The 19,429-nt window shown below is 46.5% G+C and overlaps 1 protein-coding gene across 1 annotated transcript in view; it reads right to left on the bottom strand.

Moving 5' to 3' along the window:
* plekhg2 (pleckstrin homology domain containing, family G (with RhoGef domain) member 2) overlaps positions 1–19,429 on the bottom strand; it is a gene marked incomplete at its 3' end in the record, with an annotated part of 39,023 nt that overhangs the window by 434 nt on the left and 19,160 nt on the right. The window contains exons 5-15 of the mRNA XM_034701633.1: positions 17,386–17,568; positions 15,515–15,607; positions 15,342–15,428; positions 9,537–9,570; positions 9,331–9,423; positions 8,736–8,837; positions 8,560–8,598; positions 5,420–5,427; positions 3,247–3,399; positions 1,970–2,101; positions 6–1,884 (exon numbers count right to left, since the gene is read on the bottom strand). Coding sequence (XP_034557524.1) covers positions 6–1,884; positions 1,970–2,101; positions 3,247–3,399; positions 5,420–5,427; positions 8,560–8,598; positions 8,736–8,837; positions 9,331–9,423; positions 9,537–9,570; positions 15,342–15,428; positions 15,515–15,607; positions 17,386–17,568 — 2,803 coding nt within the window. The remainder of the gene's footprint in view (positions 1–5; positions 1,885–1,969; positions 2,102–3,246; positions 3,400–5,419; positions 5,428–8,559; positions 8,599–8,735; positions 8,838–9,330; positions 9,424–9,536; positions 9,571–15,341; positions 15,429–15,514; positions 15,608–17,385; positions 17,569–19,429) is intronic.

The following is a 19,429-nucleotide window of genomic DNA, read 5'->3' as shown; positions in this document are numbered from 1 at the left end:
CCTACCTGTTGTCAAGCTGTGGGCCCTCCTTATCCTTTTCTCCTGGATCGCTCGGTCCACCCGGGTCAATGTTTGACCCTGGTAAGTCTTGCTCTGGTTCTGGCTTTGGTAATACGTCTGCGCCTGACTCCACGCCTGGGTTTTGGTATGAGCAGGTTGTGTTGTGGTTTGGCTTTGAGCTTTGGTCTCTGGGAGAGTTTGAGTCCTGGTGGAAACTGATTCTCTCATTGTTTGCTGCCGGTACTCTATCGGGGTCTGCATTCGAGTCTGAGACTTAACCTGATGAGTCTTGCCTTCAGTCTGGGTCTGAGTTGAGAGTCCAGAAAGTCTCCCTGAGATCAGCGATTGGTTCCGTACTGCGCTGGCCCGTTTCTGATGCAGCGGGACCTTCATGGTGCTGGCTTTGGCGCCGTACATCTTAGCCAACGTCTGGACCTTGCTCAGGATACGCTCAGAGTTCTCCAGGAGAATGGGATCCTCTGCGGGGCCGGCCTCAAACAACCGTATGCCTGTTATGTCTGATGTCATGCCTTCAAACAAGGCCCGGTTTGCCGTGACGATCCTGGAGTGGCGAGACCACCGACCCACTTTGATCTGACTGGGGAGACCCTCAAGATTCCCACTGGTCTTGGTAAGTTCTTGTTGTTTGGTTCTTGCCATCATGGTCTGGGTTTTGGTGAGAGGTTTTGATGGTTCCTTAAGGCTTCCTTTTGGTTCTGCTGGGCTCTCTTGGTTTGGTTCTTGCCCGTTCATCACAGCGGGGTTTCCAGGACTTGTTTTGGTGGTTTGGTCTCGGCACTGTTTGGGAACAGGCGGTCCTTCTGCTTGCTGTAAACCTCCAACACATGTCTCCTCCTCTTCCTCCTCCTCCTCTTCCTCTAGTCGTCCTCCATTTTTGTCTTGTATCTCAGCCTCTTCTCCATCAGGCCTTTTAAAGTCGGACTGCTGGTCTTGACACTCTCGCTCCTCGGTGATCATGTCCTGCATGATGGACGAGGTTGGGGACTTGATTGAACCCTCCACGAAGCCACTTGCCGGACTATCATCGTCTGCTGCAGGTACGGTATCCGGGATCACGGGACTGACGGGAGAACAAAGCTCTGACTCAGTTCCTCTTTTCAGGACTTCACTTGTCTCTGAAGCGGAGGAGGGTGCGACCTCTGGCTCCCCCTGGTGTTCAGACACATCAAACCGGGACACCGAGTCCTTCACCAGGCCTGACGGGATCTGTGAGAAACTGTTTCTCCTTTTTGAAGCCCCTCCTTCTCCCTGCTCATCCTCCTCCTCTTCCTCGTCCTCTTCGGCCTCGGCTGCCGCCTCGTAGTAGCTCCGGATCTTCTCGATGATCTTTTGGTCCCGCTTGGTGAGGTGGGCGCCCCTCGTGGGCGGGTGGCGCCTCTGGAGAGGGTGACGAATGGTGTCTGGATTTTGAGTCGGGGTGGCAGCCTCGGTATGTTCCTCCTCCTTGGGTAAGAAGACCGGCTCTTCTTCTATCGTGATAGAGGGATGAGGATCTGGTGTTTGGGCAGCAGTGATGTTCCCTCCTCCCTCCTCTTCTTCATCCCTTGTTTTCTCCTCTTCTGTTTCTTTTTCTACCAGTTCTCCGAGTGTTCCTCCGACTGCTTCCGGTCCCTTTTCTGCCGGACTTGGTTCTCCCAGGGCGTCTTCAGCTTCATCAGTAGTCTTCTTGTTCCTTTCCTCTCCAGAGCGACCGGTCTGACTTTGGAGTGCGACGTCACTCTTCACTTCAGCGCTCTCCTGCTCCTGTTCGCCTGTTAGACTTTGTTCTGGGCTGGAGGTGCAGGCGACTGGGGGCAGCGGGCAGGTGAAGTTGGTCTGGTCGGATGAGGGCTGAGAGTCTTTGGGTGGATCTTGGACGTCCTCCTGGAAGGGAAAGAAAGGGGAAGGTTTTAAAACTCAGGGATGTGAAAGTGAACCGTGTTTGTGTTTCGTGTAGATCAGGTCCAACCTTCGGATCAGAGCGGATGGCGGCCAACCCTTCCCTGGCTCTGCTCTGGTTGATGAACTCCAGGATCTCCTCTGTGATGGACAGGGTGGGAGGAGGACTGAGGGACGTCAACTCCTCTTCTTCGTCTTCCTCCTCATTTGAACAGAATGAAACAGAATACATTAAATCAGTTTGTTTTCACCTCTATCATCTCTCTCTCTCTTCATCTCCCTGTAACTTGCTGCAAAGTGCTCTCTCACTTTAACTCTTCCTGTCCCATTAAAGTTACTAACCATAGACCTTCTGGAGTCCCTGAGCTCCCTTGTCTCGTAGGTTCCTCTGGATCTCTGCTGTAGATTCCTTTTTTGGGGTCTGTTATTCATCCTTTCTTTCTTTGTTTGTTTGTTTGTTTGTTTGTTTGTTTGTTTGTTTGTTTGTTTGTTTGTTTGTTTGTTTGTTTGTTTGTTTGTTTGTTTGTTTGTTTGTTTGTTTGTTTGTTTGTTTGTTTGTTTGTTTGTTTCTTTCTTTCTTTCTTTCTTTCTTTCTTTCTTTCTTTCTTTCTTTCTTTCTTTCTTTCTTTCTTTCTTTCTTTCTTTCTTTCTTTCTTTCTTTCTTCCTTCCTTCCTTCCTTCCTTCCTTCCTTCCTTCCTTCTTTCTTTCTTTCATTCCTTCCTACCTTCTTTCATTTCTTCCTTCTTTCTTTCTTTCATTCCTTCTCTCCTTCTTTCATTTTCTCTCTTTGTTCTTTCCGTGTTTCTTCATCCTTTATGTCTCCTTTTCTCACCCCGTCCTTTCCTTCTATCCTTTCCTTCCCCATTTCTTCTCCTCTTTTTCTTTCTTCTGGTCTCCCTCTCTTCTCTCTTTTCTTAGACCTTCTGGAGTCCCTGAGCTCCCTTGTCTCGTAGGTTCCTCTGGATCTCTGCTGCTGTGGACGTGGTCCAGACTCCAGCTGCTACAACTACTACTATCCGTCTCCCCACTATCATCTCTCTCTCTCTCTCTCTCTCTCTCTCTATCTCTCTCTCTCTCTCTCTCTCTCTCTCTCTCTCTCTCTCTCTCTCTCTCTCTCTCTCTCTCTCTCTCTCTCTCTCTCTCTCTCTCTCTCCAACACGGTCTCAGCAGATGTGTGTCTAACATGAGTCTGGTCCTGCTGGAGGTTTCTGCCTGTTAAAGGAAGTTTGTCCTTGCCACTGTAACTTGCTAAATGCTGCAAAGTGCTCTGCTCATGGAGCTTCGTGCAGCATTCGTCCGATTCCCATCTAATTATTTGATCTTCTGTCCCTTTCAAAATAAAATACCTCTTCCTGTTGTTTACGATTCTGCTTCTGTGGCATCAGGCCCGCTTCGGTCCGCTCAGCTTCCACCTCGATCACAGACGAGGCGAGCGTGCTGCTGCTGCTGGCCAATCCCAGACTTTCTGCCTGGCACAGCTCACCTTCACTTCCTGCTTGCTGCAGAAGAAACATCATCGTGACACTTCGTCAGTTTCTGAATCACTTGAACAGATGACTGCAGGAGAAATGTGCCAGTTGGATGTTCTTGTTTTGTGGCAGAAGGAGACATCTGCAGAGATTCACTCCTCCAAGATGGATGGTTGAGGGTTTTATAACCAGAAACAGTTGAAAAAATCTCAGACTCAGTTTACCAAAACAGAACTTTTACCCAACAGAACAAGGAGACGGAGACGTCACCCTGCTGGGTCCTGGATCGGTTAGATTCCTACGAAATATTTGTGTCCAACTTAATTACATTTACAAACCGGCCGTAACCAGTTCTCACGTCCTGTTAGAGGAGTGGGGACTTTAAGGAGAGAGATATAACAGCTGTGTGTAGTTCAAATCCTCTTCCTCATGAAGCTCTCTCTCTCTGCAGAGATCCTCTCTGTAATGTTATCAGACTTTTAGAATAACACAGGGACCAGAACAAGGACTGTTAGTGGGAAGACTTGGACCCGTCTCAGGGTGTTTCCAACCATTTGTCTCTGCTGAAAACCAAAACAGACGAAGAGTCCTCTACTGTTCCTGGGAAATGCAAATCAAATTTAGAACTTTAGCCAGTCCAGAGACAAATTTACAAAATAAAAGACGTCTGTAATATGCAGAACATGTGTTTCAAAATTCAAGCAGTGTTCATTTTGGCGTCTATTCTAGATGTAGTCTTAGTCTTTAGATTAAATGTTAGTTTTAGTCTTTTCAGCCCTTTATAGTTTAAGTCTAGTTTTAGTCGACAGAAACTCAAAACATGTTAGTCTTTGATTTTTGCAGAAACATCTTCACTCTTTAAATAATTCATGTAGTGGATCAGATATCAGTATCAGGGTTATACCAAGAGTTCAAATCGTCAACACTCCTTTAACACTTTAGCTTGTGTAATATCTTAAAGGTGACATATTCTGCTCTTCTTCATCAACATATATTGGTCTAAGAGGTCCCCAAAACATGTCTTTAAAGTTTATGCTCATAAAAACTCTTTGAAATCAGATTCTGGTCTGCCTGTAAACCCCTCTTTTTCAGCCCTGCTCAGAACAGGCTGTTTTCCCTCTGACCACGCCCCCTCAGGAAGTGGGTGTGGCCTCGGCTGTCCAGCACGTTGATCTAATGTTTACATGTTGGCTGAATATACACGGCTGCTCACAGACCCGCGTTACTTCAACCCTCTGAATCTGATCCAGAATCTGATCCTGATGGAGAGGCGCCTGCAGCAGGACCTTTCTGAACCATTGGTCACAGATTTAGTGTTTCTTGTTGTTTTATTTATCAGCATGTCGACGTGTGTCTTGGTACACAGCTACCAACATGTAGCTATGTGGCTATGCTAACTAGCGCTAGCACTTATCCATGGAAACTAAAAATCATCCACTAGATCTTCAAATCTGCAGACGTGGGGAGTCAAAGCGACCTTTGTGTTTATTAAGACAGCCTCCAACTAGCATGCCTCCCTCCTAAGCTCCTTGTTAGCACACATGTGTGCAGGGAATGAAAAACGGAGGAGGGGTTGAGTTGTATTTTATACAGTCTATGGGCTGAACAAGCTCCGAGCTCTGACTTCCTGTTACAGACCGGATGGCGTTGTGACGTATGAAAAACACTGAAAAGTGAAACGGCTGGTTTCAGCACACATTTACAGAAAGGTGGAGAAATCAGAACAGGGGCAGAATGGAGTCTTTGACTTTTCAGGGGGTTTGTAGACAGGGACACAGATTTCAGGGAGAGGACCATTAAAAAGTCCAGTTTGCAGGATATGTCACCTTTAACACTAAATTCAAGTTGCTTTTATTTTGAAATGACACATCAGATCCAGCTGGGATAGGTAGGATCACATTATGAGGCTGTTCACTATAAGTCTGAATTAAAATGAGTCAGTGGAGACAATTCCACTTTGAATTTATCCAGAATCATTGTAACATGCTAAATTTCAGTGAAAAGGCTTTCACAGTCAGCGGAGCGTGAAGATGCTTACAAACGGTCTTACCTTCAAAGCTGCAGGATCGCCCCGGGCGGAGGAAGCAGGAGACATGGGAGAGGGAGAAGAAGGAGAAGAAGGAGAAGAGCGTGACAGAGACACAGCAGAGTCAACAAGGTGTTTCCACTGTTTGACAAGCACTTGGCATGCACAGCAGAAATCAATAAATCTCTTTGACGCTGACTCTCATCTCTTGTCTTTACATGATCTGCGGTTCCAATTTTGGGCTCCTCGCTGCAGATGTGGAGCCAAAACAGAACCCTGTGTTTGCACTGCCGGTAAACAGTTTTAAATCAAGACACCAGACATCACCGACAGAGCTTAGAGGCAAAACCTTTCAATTACAGTCTCTGCAGATTAAATCTAATCACTGAGTTTGATTCAATAAGCTACAATCTGCTTTATGGCAACACCGTTTTAAAAGCTAGAGGTATTAAACTTTACGTTCACACTAAAGCAGGCATGCTAATGTCCTGTTACTGATGTCAGCGCCGTAGATCAGGGAGTTCCTCGTGTTCATGGATGAGACAAACATTCAACAAACAGGCCATCAACTGCAGGCTTGACTTGTCCAGAACTTATTCTGTGTTATATTTACAGGCAATAAACAAAAGGCCCATACAGAGTGCTGCATTTTAAATATCTGTTCATCAGAAAGACCGCCCGGGAAAACAAACGAGAAGATACTTCTTGTTACTTCAGTCAGGATTACTCTCCTCAGAAGAGTTCATTGTCTGCATGCAGGAAGTTAGATTTGGTAGTATGTCTCTGTTCTGGGAGCTCCCTGCCCTTCCATGTGTGTACGCAGAATGCCAAAGCCTGAGGCGGGGAGAGCATTCGTTTCTTCTCTTTCATGCACCTACGTTGAATGCCAACAGCTAAGGTGGGGAGGGCACACCTCCTCTCTCTCATTCACTGGCTTACGTTGAACACCAAAGTCTGAGGCAGGAAAAGCACATTTCCCCTCTCTTTCATGTGCCATCTTTGTTAGCCAAAGTCTGAGGCAGGGAGAGCACACCTCCCCTCTCTTCCACTTGCATATGTGGAGTGCCAAAGCATGAAGCAGGGGGAGCACATCTCCCCTCTCTTCCACTTGCATATGTGGAGTGCCAAAGCATGAAACAAGGGGAGCACATCTCCCCTCTCTTCCACTTGCATACGTGGAGTGCAAAAGCCTGAGGCGGGGAGAGCACACCTCACCTCTCTTTCATGCACCTACGTTTAACACCACAGCATAAAGCGGGGAGAGCACACCTACTCTCTCATTCACGCACCTACATTGAACGCTAAAGTCTAAGGCGGGGAGAGCACACCTCCCCTCTCTTCCACCTGCATATGTACATTGCCAAGGCCTAAAACATGAAGAACACACCTCCCCTCTCTTCCACCTGCATATGTGGAGTGTCAAAGCCTGAGGTGGGGAGACCACACCTCCATTCCCTTTCCTGTGCCTCCGTGAAAGGCCACAGCCTGAGACGTGAAGAGCACACCTCCTTTCTCTTCCACTTGCATACGTGGAGTGCCAAAGCATGAAGCGGGGAGAGCATAACTCCCCTCTCTTTCATGCACCTACTTTGAAAGCTAAAGCCTGAGGCGGGGAGAGCATACGTTTCATCTCTTTCATGTGCATAAATGGAATTCCAAAGCTTGAGGTGGGGAGAGCACACCTCCTCTCTCTTTCATAGTCCTACATTGAACGCCAAAACCTAAGGTGGGGAGAGCACACCTCCCCTCTCTTTAATGCACCTATTTTGAAAGCTAAAGCCTGAGGCGGGGAGACCACACCTCCACTGCCTTCCACTTGCATACGTGGAGTGCCAAAGCTTGAAGCGGGGAGAGCACACCTCCCCTCTCTTCCACTTGCATACGTGGAGTGCCAAAGTCTGAGGTGGGGAGAGCATACCTCCATTCTCTTCCATTGGCTTACGTTGAACGCCAAAGCCTGAGGCAGAAAAAGCACATCTACCCTCTCTTTCATGTGCCATCTTTGTTAGCTAAAGTCTGAGGCGGGGAGAGCACACCTCCCCTCTCTTCCACTTGCATACATGGAGTGCAAAAGCATGAAGCGGGGAGAGCACAAGTCCCCTCTCTTTCATGCACCTACTTTGAAAGCTAAAGCCTGAGGCGGGGAGAGCATACGTTTCTTCTCTTTCATGTGCATAAATGGAATTCCAAAGCTTGAGGTGGGGAGAGCACACCTCCTCTCTCTTTCATGCACCTACATTGAACGCCAAAACCTAAGGTGGGGAGAGCACACCTCCCCTCTCTTTAATGCACCTATTTTGAAAGCTAAAGCCTGAGGCGGGGAGACCACACCTCCACTGCCTTCCACTTGCATACGTGGAGTGCCAAAGCTTGAAGCGGGGAGAGCACACCTCCCCTCTCTTCCACTTGCATACGTGGAGTGCCAAAGTCTGAGGTGGGGAGAGCATACCTCCATTCTCTTCCATTGGCTTACGTTGAACGCCAAAGCCTGAGACAGGAAAAGCACATCTCCCCTCTCTTTCATGTGCCATCTTTGTTAGCCAAAGTCTGAGGCGGGGAGAGCACACCTCCCCTCTCTTCCACTTGCATACATGGAGTGCAAAAGCATGAAGCGGGGAGAGCACAACTCTCCTCTCTTTCATGCACCTACTTTGAAAGCTAAAGCCTGAGGCGGGGAGAGCATACGTTTCTTCTCTTTCATGTGCATAAATGGAATTCCAAAGCTTGAGGTGGGGAGAGCACACCTCCTCTCTCTTTCATGCCCCTACATTGAACGCCAAAACCTAAGGTGGGGAGAGCACACCTCCCCTTTCTTTAATGCACCTATTTTGAAAGCTAAAGCCTGAGGCAGGGAGACCACACCTCCCCTCTCTTCCACTTGCATACGTGGAGTGCCAAAGTCTGAGGTGGGGAGAGCATACCTCCATTCTCTTCCATTGGCTTACGTTGAACGCCAAAGCCTGAGGCAGGAAAAGCACACCTCCCCTCTCTTTCATGTGCCATCTTTGTTAGCTAAAGTCTGAGGCGGGGAGAGCACACCTCCCCTCTTCCACTTGCATACGTGGAATGGCGTCATGGATGTGTTCTGTCCGTTTCTGAAGAAGCTGCCTCATGATCGTGAATCTGTCCCCAAGATTTGAGAAAGACTCCTGAAGTGTACTCACCGTTGGGATGAAATGCCGACTCGATGTCTTTAGCCGGAGCTGAAAGAGAAACAAGGACTTCATTCAAACTGAACTTGGAACAGGAGCTGGCTCAGCAGAACACCTGAAGGTAGAATCAAAAGCCTGGAGCGTGGGATCTAAAGGCCGTCCTCAGGCTGCAGATGTACTCTGCCTACCTGACTGTCTCCTGGTGCGTCTGTACGGCAGGTTTCCCTCCAGCAGCAGAGGGAGGCTCTTCCTGGACTTCTCAGGCGTGTACATGAGCAGCTCTGGAGGCTCTGGAGGGACAAACAGAGAGAGACGACGTTGAGAGAGGACTTCAGCGCCCCTCCCTTCAGCGTATTTCTAAATTTAAGACTTTATTTTGATGTTGAAGTTTAAAGGTGGTGCCTTAAATTTGGTTTCTCTTCTGATACGTTGGGTATAAGGAGTTCTCTCTACTGAAGATTAATTTGGACACATTGATAAAGTAGCTGTCAACAACAAAGCTTGGCGTGTTGGTCAAACAAACATGGAGGACAGAGTCACTCTTTGTCTCTTCTTCAGCTTGGATGAATCAGGGGAACAATATTAGATCTCTATGGCGCAGAGGAAGAAGAAGAAGCATCGGGCTGTGACTCCACAAATCACTTATCAGAGGACACATTTCCTGTCTGCTTCGGGGTTGGCACACGCGGCCTGTTCCCCAAAAAGTGAAACACGAGTGAACATCCTGCCCGGCCCTGATGGCGAGGGATTGATGTGGCGAGGAAGAGGAGGACTGACCCTGACCTGACTGACGCCGGCCGCGGTGATAGCTGTGGATGTCGTCGAACCTCGACAACGCCGACGACTTCTTCAGGTTCTCCTGGTCGAACTGAGGCGCTGAAATACAGGAAGTGATGTCATACAGTCAGACCATGCTTCAAACGTGGCGTGAGAGCGTGTGTGTGTGTGTATGTGTGTGTGTGTGTTTGTGTGTGTGTGTTTGAACTCACATTGGCAGAAGTTGTCTCCCAGGACTTGCCTCGCCTGGAAATAAAAAATGTGGAATTATGAGACATCCTGTTCTTACATGAAAACCTCACCATGAGTGATTTTAAGGAGCGCTTCAAGTCTGCATCAGTCCGTATTGATAGTACAGTGTTCCTGTCCTCGTGTTTCCCTCCTGATGAACCTGATGTGGCTCACCTGCTGAGTTAATCACTCAGTTTCTCTCTCTGTGTTTCTTTTGGATTTAGATTCTTGGATGCTGTAGTAACTCTTGTTTGGACCTCTTTGTTCTTTTATTATTGAAATCTGTATTTTTCTGCACGCGGGTCCTCCTCAGTTCTTCCCCATCGTGTCAAAGGGCTTCAAATTGGACCTTGTGGAGTTCCTGTTCCCTTCTAAAAGCTTTATCAAAGTCCAGAAATACTCTTCCCACCGCTTTACCTTCATCCAGTGACTGTTTTACAGTCTCAGTGAGGTAACAACGGGATCTGAACCCAAATTGTTTGGCCCAATCACAACGCCCCACGCTCACACACTCGCTGACTTTGAGGCGCGTTCCCATTAAAACGTGTTAAAGTGTGTGAGGGATCTCTCTCAAGGCCAAATTCCCCCTGATCTGATCGGTTTCTATTCTAGTCAATGTGTTAACTTCCACTGGGTCCACTCAGTTGTGTTCCGGTGCTCATTTCCCTTCCTTTCCTTCCTTTAGCGATCATTCCTTTCCTCAGCTTACTTTTCCTTGGCTTTCCTTTCCTTAGTGCTCACTTCCTCTCCTTTCCTTAGCACTCACTTCCTCTCCTTTCCTTAGCGCTCACTTCCTCTCCTTTACTTAGCAATCATTTCCTCTACTTTCCTTCCCTTATTGATCATTCCTCTCCTTTCATTCCCTTATTGATCATTCCTTTCCTAAGCTTACTTTTCCTTGGCTTACCTTTCCTTAGCGCTCACTTCCTCTCCTTTCCTTAGCGATAATTTCCTTTCCTTTACTTCCCTTAGCACTCATTTCCTCTCCTTTCCTTCCCTTAGCACTCATTTCCTCTCCTTTCCTTCCCTTAGCACTCATTTCCTCTCCTTTCCTTCCCTTAGCAATCATTTCCTCTCCTTTCCTTCCCTTAGCAATCATTTCCTCTCCTTTCCTTTCCTTAGCGCTCATTTCCTCTCCTTTCATTCCCTTATTGATCATTCCTTTCCTAAGCTTACTGTTCCTTGGCTTACCTTTCCTTAGTGCTCACTTCCTATCCTTTACTTAGCGATAATTTCCTCTCCTTTCCTTCCCTTAGCAATCATTTCCTCTCCTTTCCTTCCCTTATTGATCATTCCTCTCCTTTCATTCCCTTATTGATCATTCCTTTCCTAAGCTTACTTTTCCTTGGCTTACCTTTCCTTAGTGCTCACTTCCTATCCTTTACTTAGCGATAATTTCCTTTCCTTTCCTTCACTTAGTGATCATTTCCTCTCATTTCCTTCCCTTAGCACTCATTTCCTTTCCTCAGCTTTCTTTTCCTTAGCTTCTTTTTCCTCTCCTTTCCTTGGCTCATCTTTCCTTCCCTTACTGCCAAATTCCCCCAGATCTGATCAGTCTCTATTCTAGTCAATGTGTTAACTTCCACTGGATCCACTCCGTTGTGTTCCGGTGCTCATTTCCCTTCCTCTCCTTTCCTTAGCGCTCACTTCCTCTCCTTTACTTAGCGATAATTTCCTTTCCTTTCCTTCCCTTAGCACTCATTTTCTCTCCTTTCCTTCCCTTAGCGGTCATTTCCTCTCCTTTCCTTCCCTTAGCAATCATTTCCTCTCCTTTCCTTCCCTTAACGCTCATTTCCTTTCCTCAGCTTACTTTTCCTTGGCTTTCCTTTCCTTAGTGCTCACTTCCTCTCCTTTCCTTAGCGATAATTTCCTCTCCTTTCCTTCCCTTAGCAATCATTTCCTCTCCTTTCCTTCCCTTAACGCTCATTTCCTTTCCTCAGCTTACTTTTCCTTGGCTTTCCTTTCCTTAGTGCTCACTTCCTCTCCTTTCCTTAGCGATAATTTCCTCTCCTTTCCTTCCCTTAGCAATCATTTCCTCTCCTTTCCTTCCCTTAACGCTCATTTCCTTTCCTCAGCTTTCTTTTCCTTAGCTTCTTTTTCCTCTCCTTCTCTTGGCGTTTCTTTCCTTTCCTTACGGCCAAATTCCACCCGATCTGATCGGTTTCTATTCTAGTCCATGTGTTAACTTCCACTGGATCCGCTCCGTTGTGTTCCAGCTGTGTCTCTGATCCGGCAGGTCGGAGTCCTCCGGATCAGATCCACAAGACTTCTATTTGTCCCGGATGCCGGAGCACGACGCATCAATCTCAACAGAGCAGATGGAGCGGTACAGGAAGTCAGGCGGTTAATTTTCAGAATAAAAGACTCTGTGTTATCACCAGATCGTATTTCACTTAACTACAACAACAAACCAAAGTCATGATGAGCGGAGCCAGGCCTGGAGTCAACAGGTCAGAGGTTTTCAGAGGACCAGAAAGACAACATGGATGAGGAGAGGAGGAGGAGGAGGAGGATCCTTGATTCAGGGATTACAGAAGGGGAAACCTCGGTCACATGACTCCTGATATCCGGAGGTCCTGCTCCGTGCTGGGTTCCGAAAATGCAACTGGTGGGTGTTGACGACCGAGAGAGATCGGAGACGTACCACAGAGGATCGGAGACAGACCGGACACGGGTCTGGTGGAAGTCCTGTGTCAGACTTTCCGAGCCCTTAATGCCCCCCTTAATGTAAGTGGGTATTTTTTGCAGACTTGGGCTGTTTTCGAAGCGGCCTGCGTTTGAATTTAGTCTGTAGTCTGACTGTTCTGTTGAATCTGGTCTGCAGGATGCTGGGTCAGGGGTCGCTGGAATTCAGGTACCAGAAAGCGGAAGTCAACAACGGCCAAGCTGATAGATGAAGTGCTGCTTTAGCATCACTGACACAGGACTTCCACCAGAACCGTGTCCGGTCCTTCTCTGGTCCTCTGCGGTCCGGCTCTGTGCTCCCTCGTCCGTCAACACCCACGAGCAGGACCTCCGGACAGCTGGAGTCATGTGACCGAGGTTTTCTCCTCCTCCTCCTCCTCTCCTCATCCATGTTGTCTTTCTGGTCCTCTGAAAACCTCTGACCTGTTGACTCCAGGCCTGGCTCCGCTCATCATGACTTTGGTTTGTTGTTGTAGTTAAGTGAAATACGATCTGGTGATAACACAGAGTGTTTTATTCTGAAAATTAACCCCGGATGTTTTCATTTGGTTTTGGTGGAACCTGACTTCCTGTCCTGAAGGGCTCAGGGTTTAGGGTTCAGGTAGGACTTGAGATTGGGCCTTTGAGGTGTAGAAGATTTTTTTCAGGGACCTTTGAGAACGAAGACCTACGAGTGAATTCATTCTCAAAATGTAGAAACCTAGTGTGTATTTATAGAACAAACATATTCCTGCATGCCTAATAACGAAGGTTCCTTCTAAATAATTGAAGGCATCTTTTCCCTCGAATGGAGCAGACTGATATTTCTTTATATTCACTCCTGAGGCTATAACATATAATTATTATCATTCAAAAAAATCAGCTCAGATCAACTCAGTCATCTCTTTTCTTTGGGAGCACGATCGGTTTGATTTAATTAACACATCCTCAATGCAGTGGAGGCTGGTGGAGTTTTCTCCAGGGGGGGCTATAACTCCAAAATAGTACATGTTTGCTTGCTTTTTGGTAAATGTCTGGGGTATCACACCAGTGTATTTACATACACGAAAACAGCAAAAGCAACATTATAATGTCATGTACTGTTCTAACTTTTGTACATAAATTTTGCTCTTCTTTCCTTGAGAGAAATACATTTCTCAATGACTCTATGGTTAAAGTCAGGGATGCTTTTGACAAGTTTCTTCTCCATAGAGAGCACGGCCAATGCATTGAGACGATCCTGTGACATTGTGTTCCTGAGGAAGGTCTTGATTCTCTTCAGTGTTGAGAAGCACCTCTCAGATTCAGCAACATTCATTTGATTGTCTTGCTGCATCACCTGTAATAGATAAGTGACCATGGTGATGGTGTCTCGTGACTGTAGTATTCATGCTGCCACTGGTGCAGTAGGCTAAATAGCTTCAGTAGATCATTGATTAATAAGATTTCTGTTTACCATTTGTATAAGCTGTGTAAGCTAATCATTGTCTCAGTACTTATTTAAAGAGGTGTAGATATTATTCATGCATCACCAATTAATGTGTGTGTAGTAATGACATTACATGCTCGCCAGCAGAGGGCGCTGTTACACTGTGTATAATGCTTGTTAACAAATAATCTGTCAAATAATAGCATTACTATTCCTGCCAGTTTAACTTTTCTGAAAAGTTCTTTAAATCAGTAATACCTGTCTTTATCCATGATGGGTCAGATCCTGACGTTTGGAAAAGGAGGCAGGGAAAGCAGACTAACGCATTAGCATCACTGCATGTAGTTAGCCTTGTTGCTAAACCAGGTCCTGGAAACAGACCGGGTGTATTGTCTCCCTCTGTCTTTGGACTGATGATTAATGTTGATGTTGGGCTGATCAGGTCCACGCTCTTTCACGTGGAGCTTCTCCTGGTACGTTCTCCTCTCTAAAGGTGATGTTTTGAGTGACTTCACTGAGTTATTTACTTTCTCTCCCTCCATTTTGCGTCTCTGTCCGATCGTCTCCTACTCCCACGGCTCGAGCTGTCAATCAGCCGCGCTTGATGACAGACGGCTGTGACGTCAGCCCCATGACAGGAGAGTGGTGGTTTGTAAATCAAGCTGCATTCAGCTCTGGGCGCAGGGAAGGTGCGCCCCGACACGGCCCTATCTCTTGTATTGAAGAGGAGCTACTGCGCATGTACAACTTTTAACCAGAGTCTATGGCCAAAGATTTCTGCGCCCCGGAGGAAAACCGGAGAAAACCAGTCTATGGGGAAAACCCCATGGGGAGCATACGTCACCAATCAGACAACACAGATGAACGAAACAGCTTTACTAATAATTATTTAACTATACAATATTAATCTTGCTCATTTTAAAATATATATACATACAGTTCAGAATATTATTTTATTATTTATTTATTTATTTATTTATTTTTTAATGTCTTGTGGTGGGTGGTGGGGCGGCGCCCTAGCGCCCCTATTTGCCAGCCGCCACTGCCTCAATGTCTCTCCTCTTCCTCTAAAGAGTCTGTGTGACTTCTGTGTGTGCTGCCCTGCAGTGTCATGCCCTTATATGGGCGTTTAAGGGGCGTGTCTCTCTGCTAATTAGGAACACCGAGCTTCAAACTTATGAGGACGCAGCAATCATCAATTTAAGAACACAGGAGTGAAAAACTCTTCTGTTTAAGAACACGTCATGAGAAAGTGAACTTATAAACTTATAACCTAAAGAGTGAACTCTACTAAGTTCAGTCACATCTATATGCTGCAAATATTTGATATTAAAGGTTTAAGGCAGCGACCTTCTGCATGGGTTATATATCTGCAGACAAACAGCACACACTGATCACAGTGAAGGTTTCCACTGGATTCACTTCAGCTCAGTGACCAGCAGGGGGCAGCAGAGACCGACGTACAGCCTGAAGTGCGCAGTCAGTCCAGCTGCTCCCTGCAGATAGAAGTCATGGTAACGCACTTCTTTAAAGACTTGGGACGCTACCACCACGTCCTGGGACCTCCTCTCCTGACCCCTACATGTTAGAGTTCCTCTGGCGTTCACTTCTCTGATTTCTCCAGACTCAGGAGTCTCCACAGCGTCGGACAAACAAGGTTAATCTAAGGAATGAGACAAAGTCTTCCTCTCACCTTCTGTGGGAGCGAGGCCGGATGGTTCTCTACGATCAGTCTCTTGAGGTAGTGCGACCACAGTCTCTTCTCCTCCTGGTTCTTCGTCTGCAGAAACAAAACCAAAGTTAAGAGTAGAAAGCTGAGCTTCATGATGCGGACTCGTTGATGCACCCTGGACCGGGCGGACTCACCTGGACCACGTGCTGCTGTTTGGGGATGGTCTGATCGGACACTTTGAAGCAGAGAGGATCCTTCAGGGTCTCGACCAGCAGGAGGTTACAACACTGCAGGAGAGACGCAGACGTGAGGGTCAGAGCTAAGTGGATCAATACGTCCTGGTATTTTAGGTAAACAATCATGTGATGCAAACAAACAACAACAACAGTGAAAGTAAAGAGAACTTAGAGTCAGGAGTCGTTCCAAAGTGCAGCTGTGTTGTTATATTCCAAGCAGGAAGCAGGAAGACACTGCGGCAGGTCGGCTACGGTGCACCAAAAGGGACAAAACAGCCCCAAAATCCATCTTTAATTTGACTTCCTGTTTTTATTTACGATCTGTTTGTTCCTGCTTGGAGCACTTCGGGTTGTGTGAATCTAAAAGTAGGGATACGAGCCGCTTCACAGGAACGGGAATGATCAGGCCCCTCTCCTTTGGAATCATCTACCAGTCAGGGTCCGGGAGGCAGACCCCCTCTCTACTTTTAAGAGTAGGCTTCAAACTTTCCTTTTTGATAAAGCTTATAGTTAGAGCTGGATCAGGCTTGGACCAGGTCTTAGTTCTGCTGCTATAGGCTTAGACTGACACACTGGGATCCTGTCTTTCCCTCTCTCTCCTCTCTCTGCCTGTCTCTCACTTTAACTCTTCCTGTCCCATTAAAGTTACTAACCATAGACCTTTCTGGAGTCCCTGAGCTCCCTTGTCTCGTAGGTTCCTCTGGATCTCTGCTGTAGATTCCTTTTTTGGGGTCTGTTATTCATCCTTTCTTTCTTTCTTTCTTTCTTTCTTTCCTTTTTCCTTTCATTCCTTCCTTCTTTCCTTCCGTCCTTCTCTCTTTTATTCCTTCCTTTTTTCTTTCTTCCATTCCTTCCTTCCTTCCTTCTTTATTTAATTCCCTCTTTTTTTCTTTCATCCCTTATTTCTTTTTCTTCTTTATTTCATTCCTTTTTACTTTCATTCCTTCTGTCTTCCTTCCTTCCTTTCTCTCTTTGCTCTCTCCATGTTTCTTCATCCTTTATTTCTCCTTTCCTTCTATCCTTTCCTTCCCCATTTCTTCTCCTCTTTTTCTTTCTTCTGGTCTCCCTCTCTTCTCTCTTTTCTTAGACCTTTCTGGAGTCCCTGAGCTCCCTTGTCTCGTAGGTTCCTCTGGATCTCTGCTGCTGTGGACGTGGTCCAGACTCCAGCTGCTACAACTACTACTATCCGTCTCCCCACTATCATCTCTCTCTCTCTCTCTTCATCTCCCTCTATCCCTCTCTCCAACACGGTCTCAGCAGATGTGTGTCTAACATGAGTCTGGTCCTGCTGGAGGTTTCTGCCTGTTAAAGGAAGTTTGTCCTCTCCACTGTAACTAGCTAAATACTGTGAGGTGTAATGCTCATGGTGGATTAAGGTGGGGTCAGACTGAGTCTGATCCTGTCTTGGTGTTGGGTCTCTGTTCAGGATTTGACATAGAGTGGTCTAGACCTGCTCTGTTTGTAAAAGAGTCTTGAGATAACGTTTGTTGTGATTTGGCGCGATACAAATAAAGATTGATTGATTCTGTGAGCTAAATCATCTGATCGGATAATCCTCGAGTGAAACTGACCGTTCAGGCGTTCCTGAGAAATTCCCAAGAATCCACCAGACTGAGACGGAACAACAGAAACACAAACACTGAGAGTTTTGAACCTGAGAGTTGAAAGGTCAAACTTTGTGAAATCATGGAGTGAAAACAAAAACAAAGAATTCTTGAGTCACGGCCAAAACACATTCTAATCCTGCAGTCTAAGCTTCAGCGCTCCCCTCCCCTCGTTCCCGAGACGTTCACGTCATGAGACTGAAGAAGATGAGCGGAGGAACGTACGAATATGTGCGTGCTGTAGACGAACTGCTCCAGCCTCTTCTTGGCGATCAGAAGCATCTTATCGAAGAGGAAGAACGCTCTCTCCTTCTTCACTCTCTGGACTTTAAAAGAACCCTCCAGGACCAGCTCTCCGAACCCGCAGAGGTCCGGTCCGGTCCAGTTCACCAGCAGGGACTCGATCTCCTGAGGGGACGAGGAGGTCAAAGGTTAGATTTACAGGAAGTGATCACAAGAAAACAACAAAATGAACTTGTTATTAAAGGAAAACCAGGAGTGGGTTTTATAACGCTGAAGACGCAGAAACGCCCGCTTGAAGACGAAAACATCACTTCCTGTTTGAAGGTGAAAACATCACTTCCTGTTTGAAGGTGAAAACATCACTTCCTGTTTGAAGTTAGAGAAACCTTCTCTTCAGGAAACACTGAGAGAAAACAGGAAGATGAAAACAGTCTCTCTAAACTCTCTGAACTCTCCTCCGTCTGCCCGGAGTGAACGTTTCACCTCCGCTTCCAGCTGCTGAGGGGTCAAAGGTCAACACCTGAGCACTTCCTGTCCCTGAAACCTCCTAGGGGGGGTGGTTTAGGTCTAAACTTATAAAACCCGGGTCAGGTTAAGTATTCCTAAACATGGCGACCTGGATATCTGTGTTCAGTTTGTTAATGAGTCAGCTCCTCGGCTAAGCGGCAGCTGTGGACGCGACCTTTGACCCCGAGTAACCAGCTGCAGGAGAGAGTGACACAGATGTTTTTAGAGTCAGAGGCTGAACAGGAAGTAAGCGGTGTTACGTTCTGTCTCACGACGGGGAGAACTCGGAGAGCTGGACGGAGCTCGAGAAAGAAGAGAAGGAGAGGTTTTAAAAGAAGTCAGTGGATCGAACAGAGGAGATGAAAGACAGGTTTCTCTCATCATCAGACGTTCACAAGATCCATGTCCGGGCTGTCTTTCATTCATCCATCCTTATATCCATCAATCCATCCTTCCATACATCAATCTTTCCATCCATCCATCTTTCCTTCTTTCCATCCATCAATCTTTCATCCATCCATCCATCTTTATATCCATCCATCCATCCTTCCATCCATCCATCCATCCATCCATCCATCTATCCATCCATCCATCCATCCATACATCCATCCATTCATCCATGCTTATATCCATCAATCCATCCTTCCATACATCAATCTTTCCATCCATCCATCTTTCCATACATCCATCCATCTATCCATCCATCCATCCTTCCATACATCCATCCATTCATCCATCCATCCATCCATCCATCTTTCCTTCTTTCCATCCATCAATCTTTCCATCCATCCATCCATCCATCTTTATATCCATCCATCCATCCTTCCATCCATCCATCCATCCATCCATCCATCCATCCACCCTTCCTTCTTTCCATGCTTCCATCTTCATATCCATCCATCCTTCCTTCTTTCTATCCATCCTTCTTTCCATCCATCATCCATCCTTCCTTCTTTCTATCCATCCTTCTTTCCATCCATCCATCCATCCATCCATCCATCCATCCATCCATCCATCCATCCATCCATCCATCCATCCTTCTTCCATCTATCCATCTTTGTATCTATTCATGTCTCTTTCCATCTATCCATCTTATATCCAACCATTCATCCTTCCATACATCCATCCTTCTTTCTCTACATCCATCCATCCATCCATCTTTCCATCCATCCATCCTTATATCCATCCATATTCCTCCATCCATCCATATTCCTCCATCCATCCATCCATCCATCCATCCATCCATCCATCCATCCATCCATCTTTCCATCCTTCTTTCCATCCATCCTTCTTTCCATCCATCCATCCATCCTTATATCCATCCATATTCCTCCATCCATCTTTCCATCCATCCATCCATCCAGTCTAACCTGGCTTGATATGAATCCTTTATCTTGTCACTTCTTCATCTTGATTCTTTAACTTTAAGTAAAACCTGAATCCTCTTCAGAGATGAATCAGCTGTTTCATGTTGTCACCTTCTAACTGTTCTTTAAATCATAAAGAGCAGCTGTTCTCA

The sequence above is a fragment of the Notolabrus celidotus genome, chromosome 14 (genome assembly GCF_009762535.1).
Source record: "Notolabrus celidotus isolate fNotCel1 chromosome 14, fNotCel1.pri, whole genome shotgun sequence".
Taxonomy (NCBI): domain Eukaryota; kingdom Metazoa; phylum Chordata; class Actinopteri; order Labriformes; family Labridae; genus Notolabrus; species Notolabrus celidotus.
The sequence above is the reverse complement of the archived record's forward strand: the minus strand, read 5'-3'. Positions and strand labels throughout refer to the sequence as shown.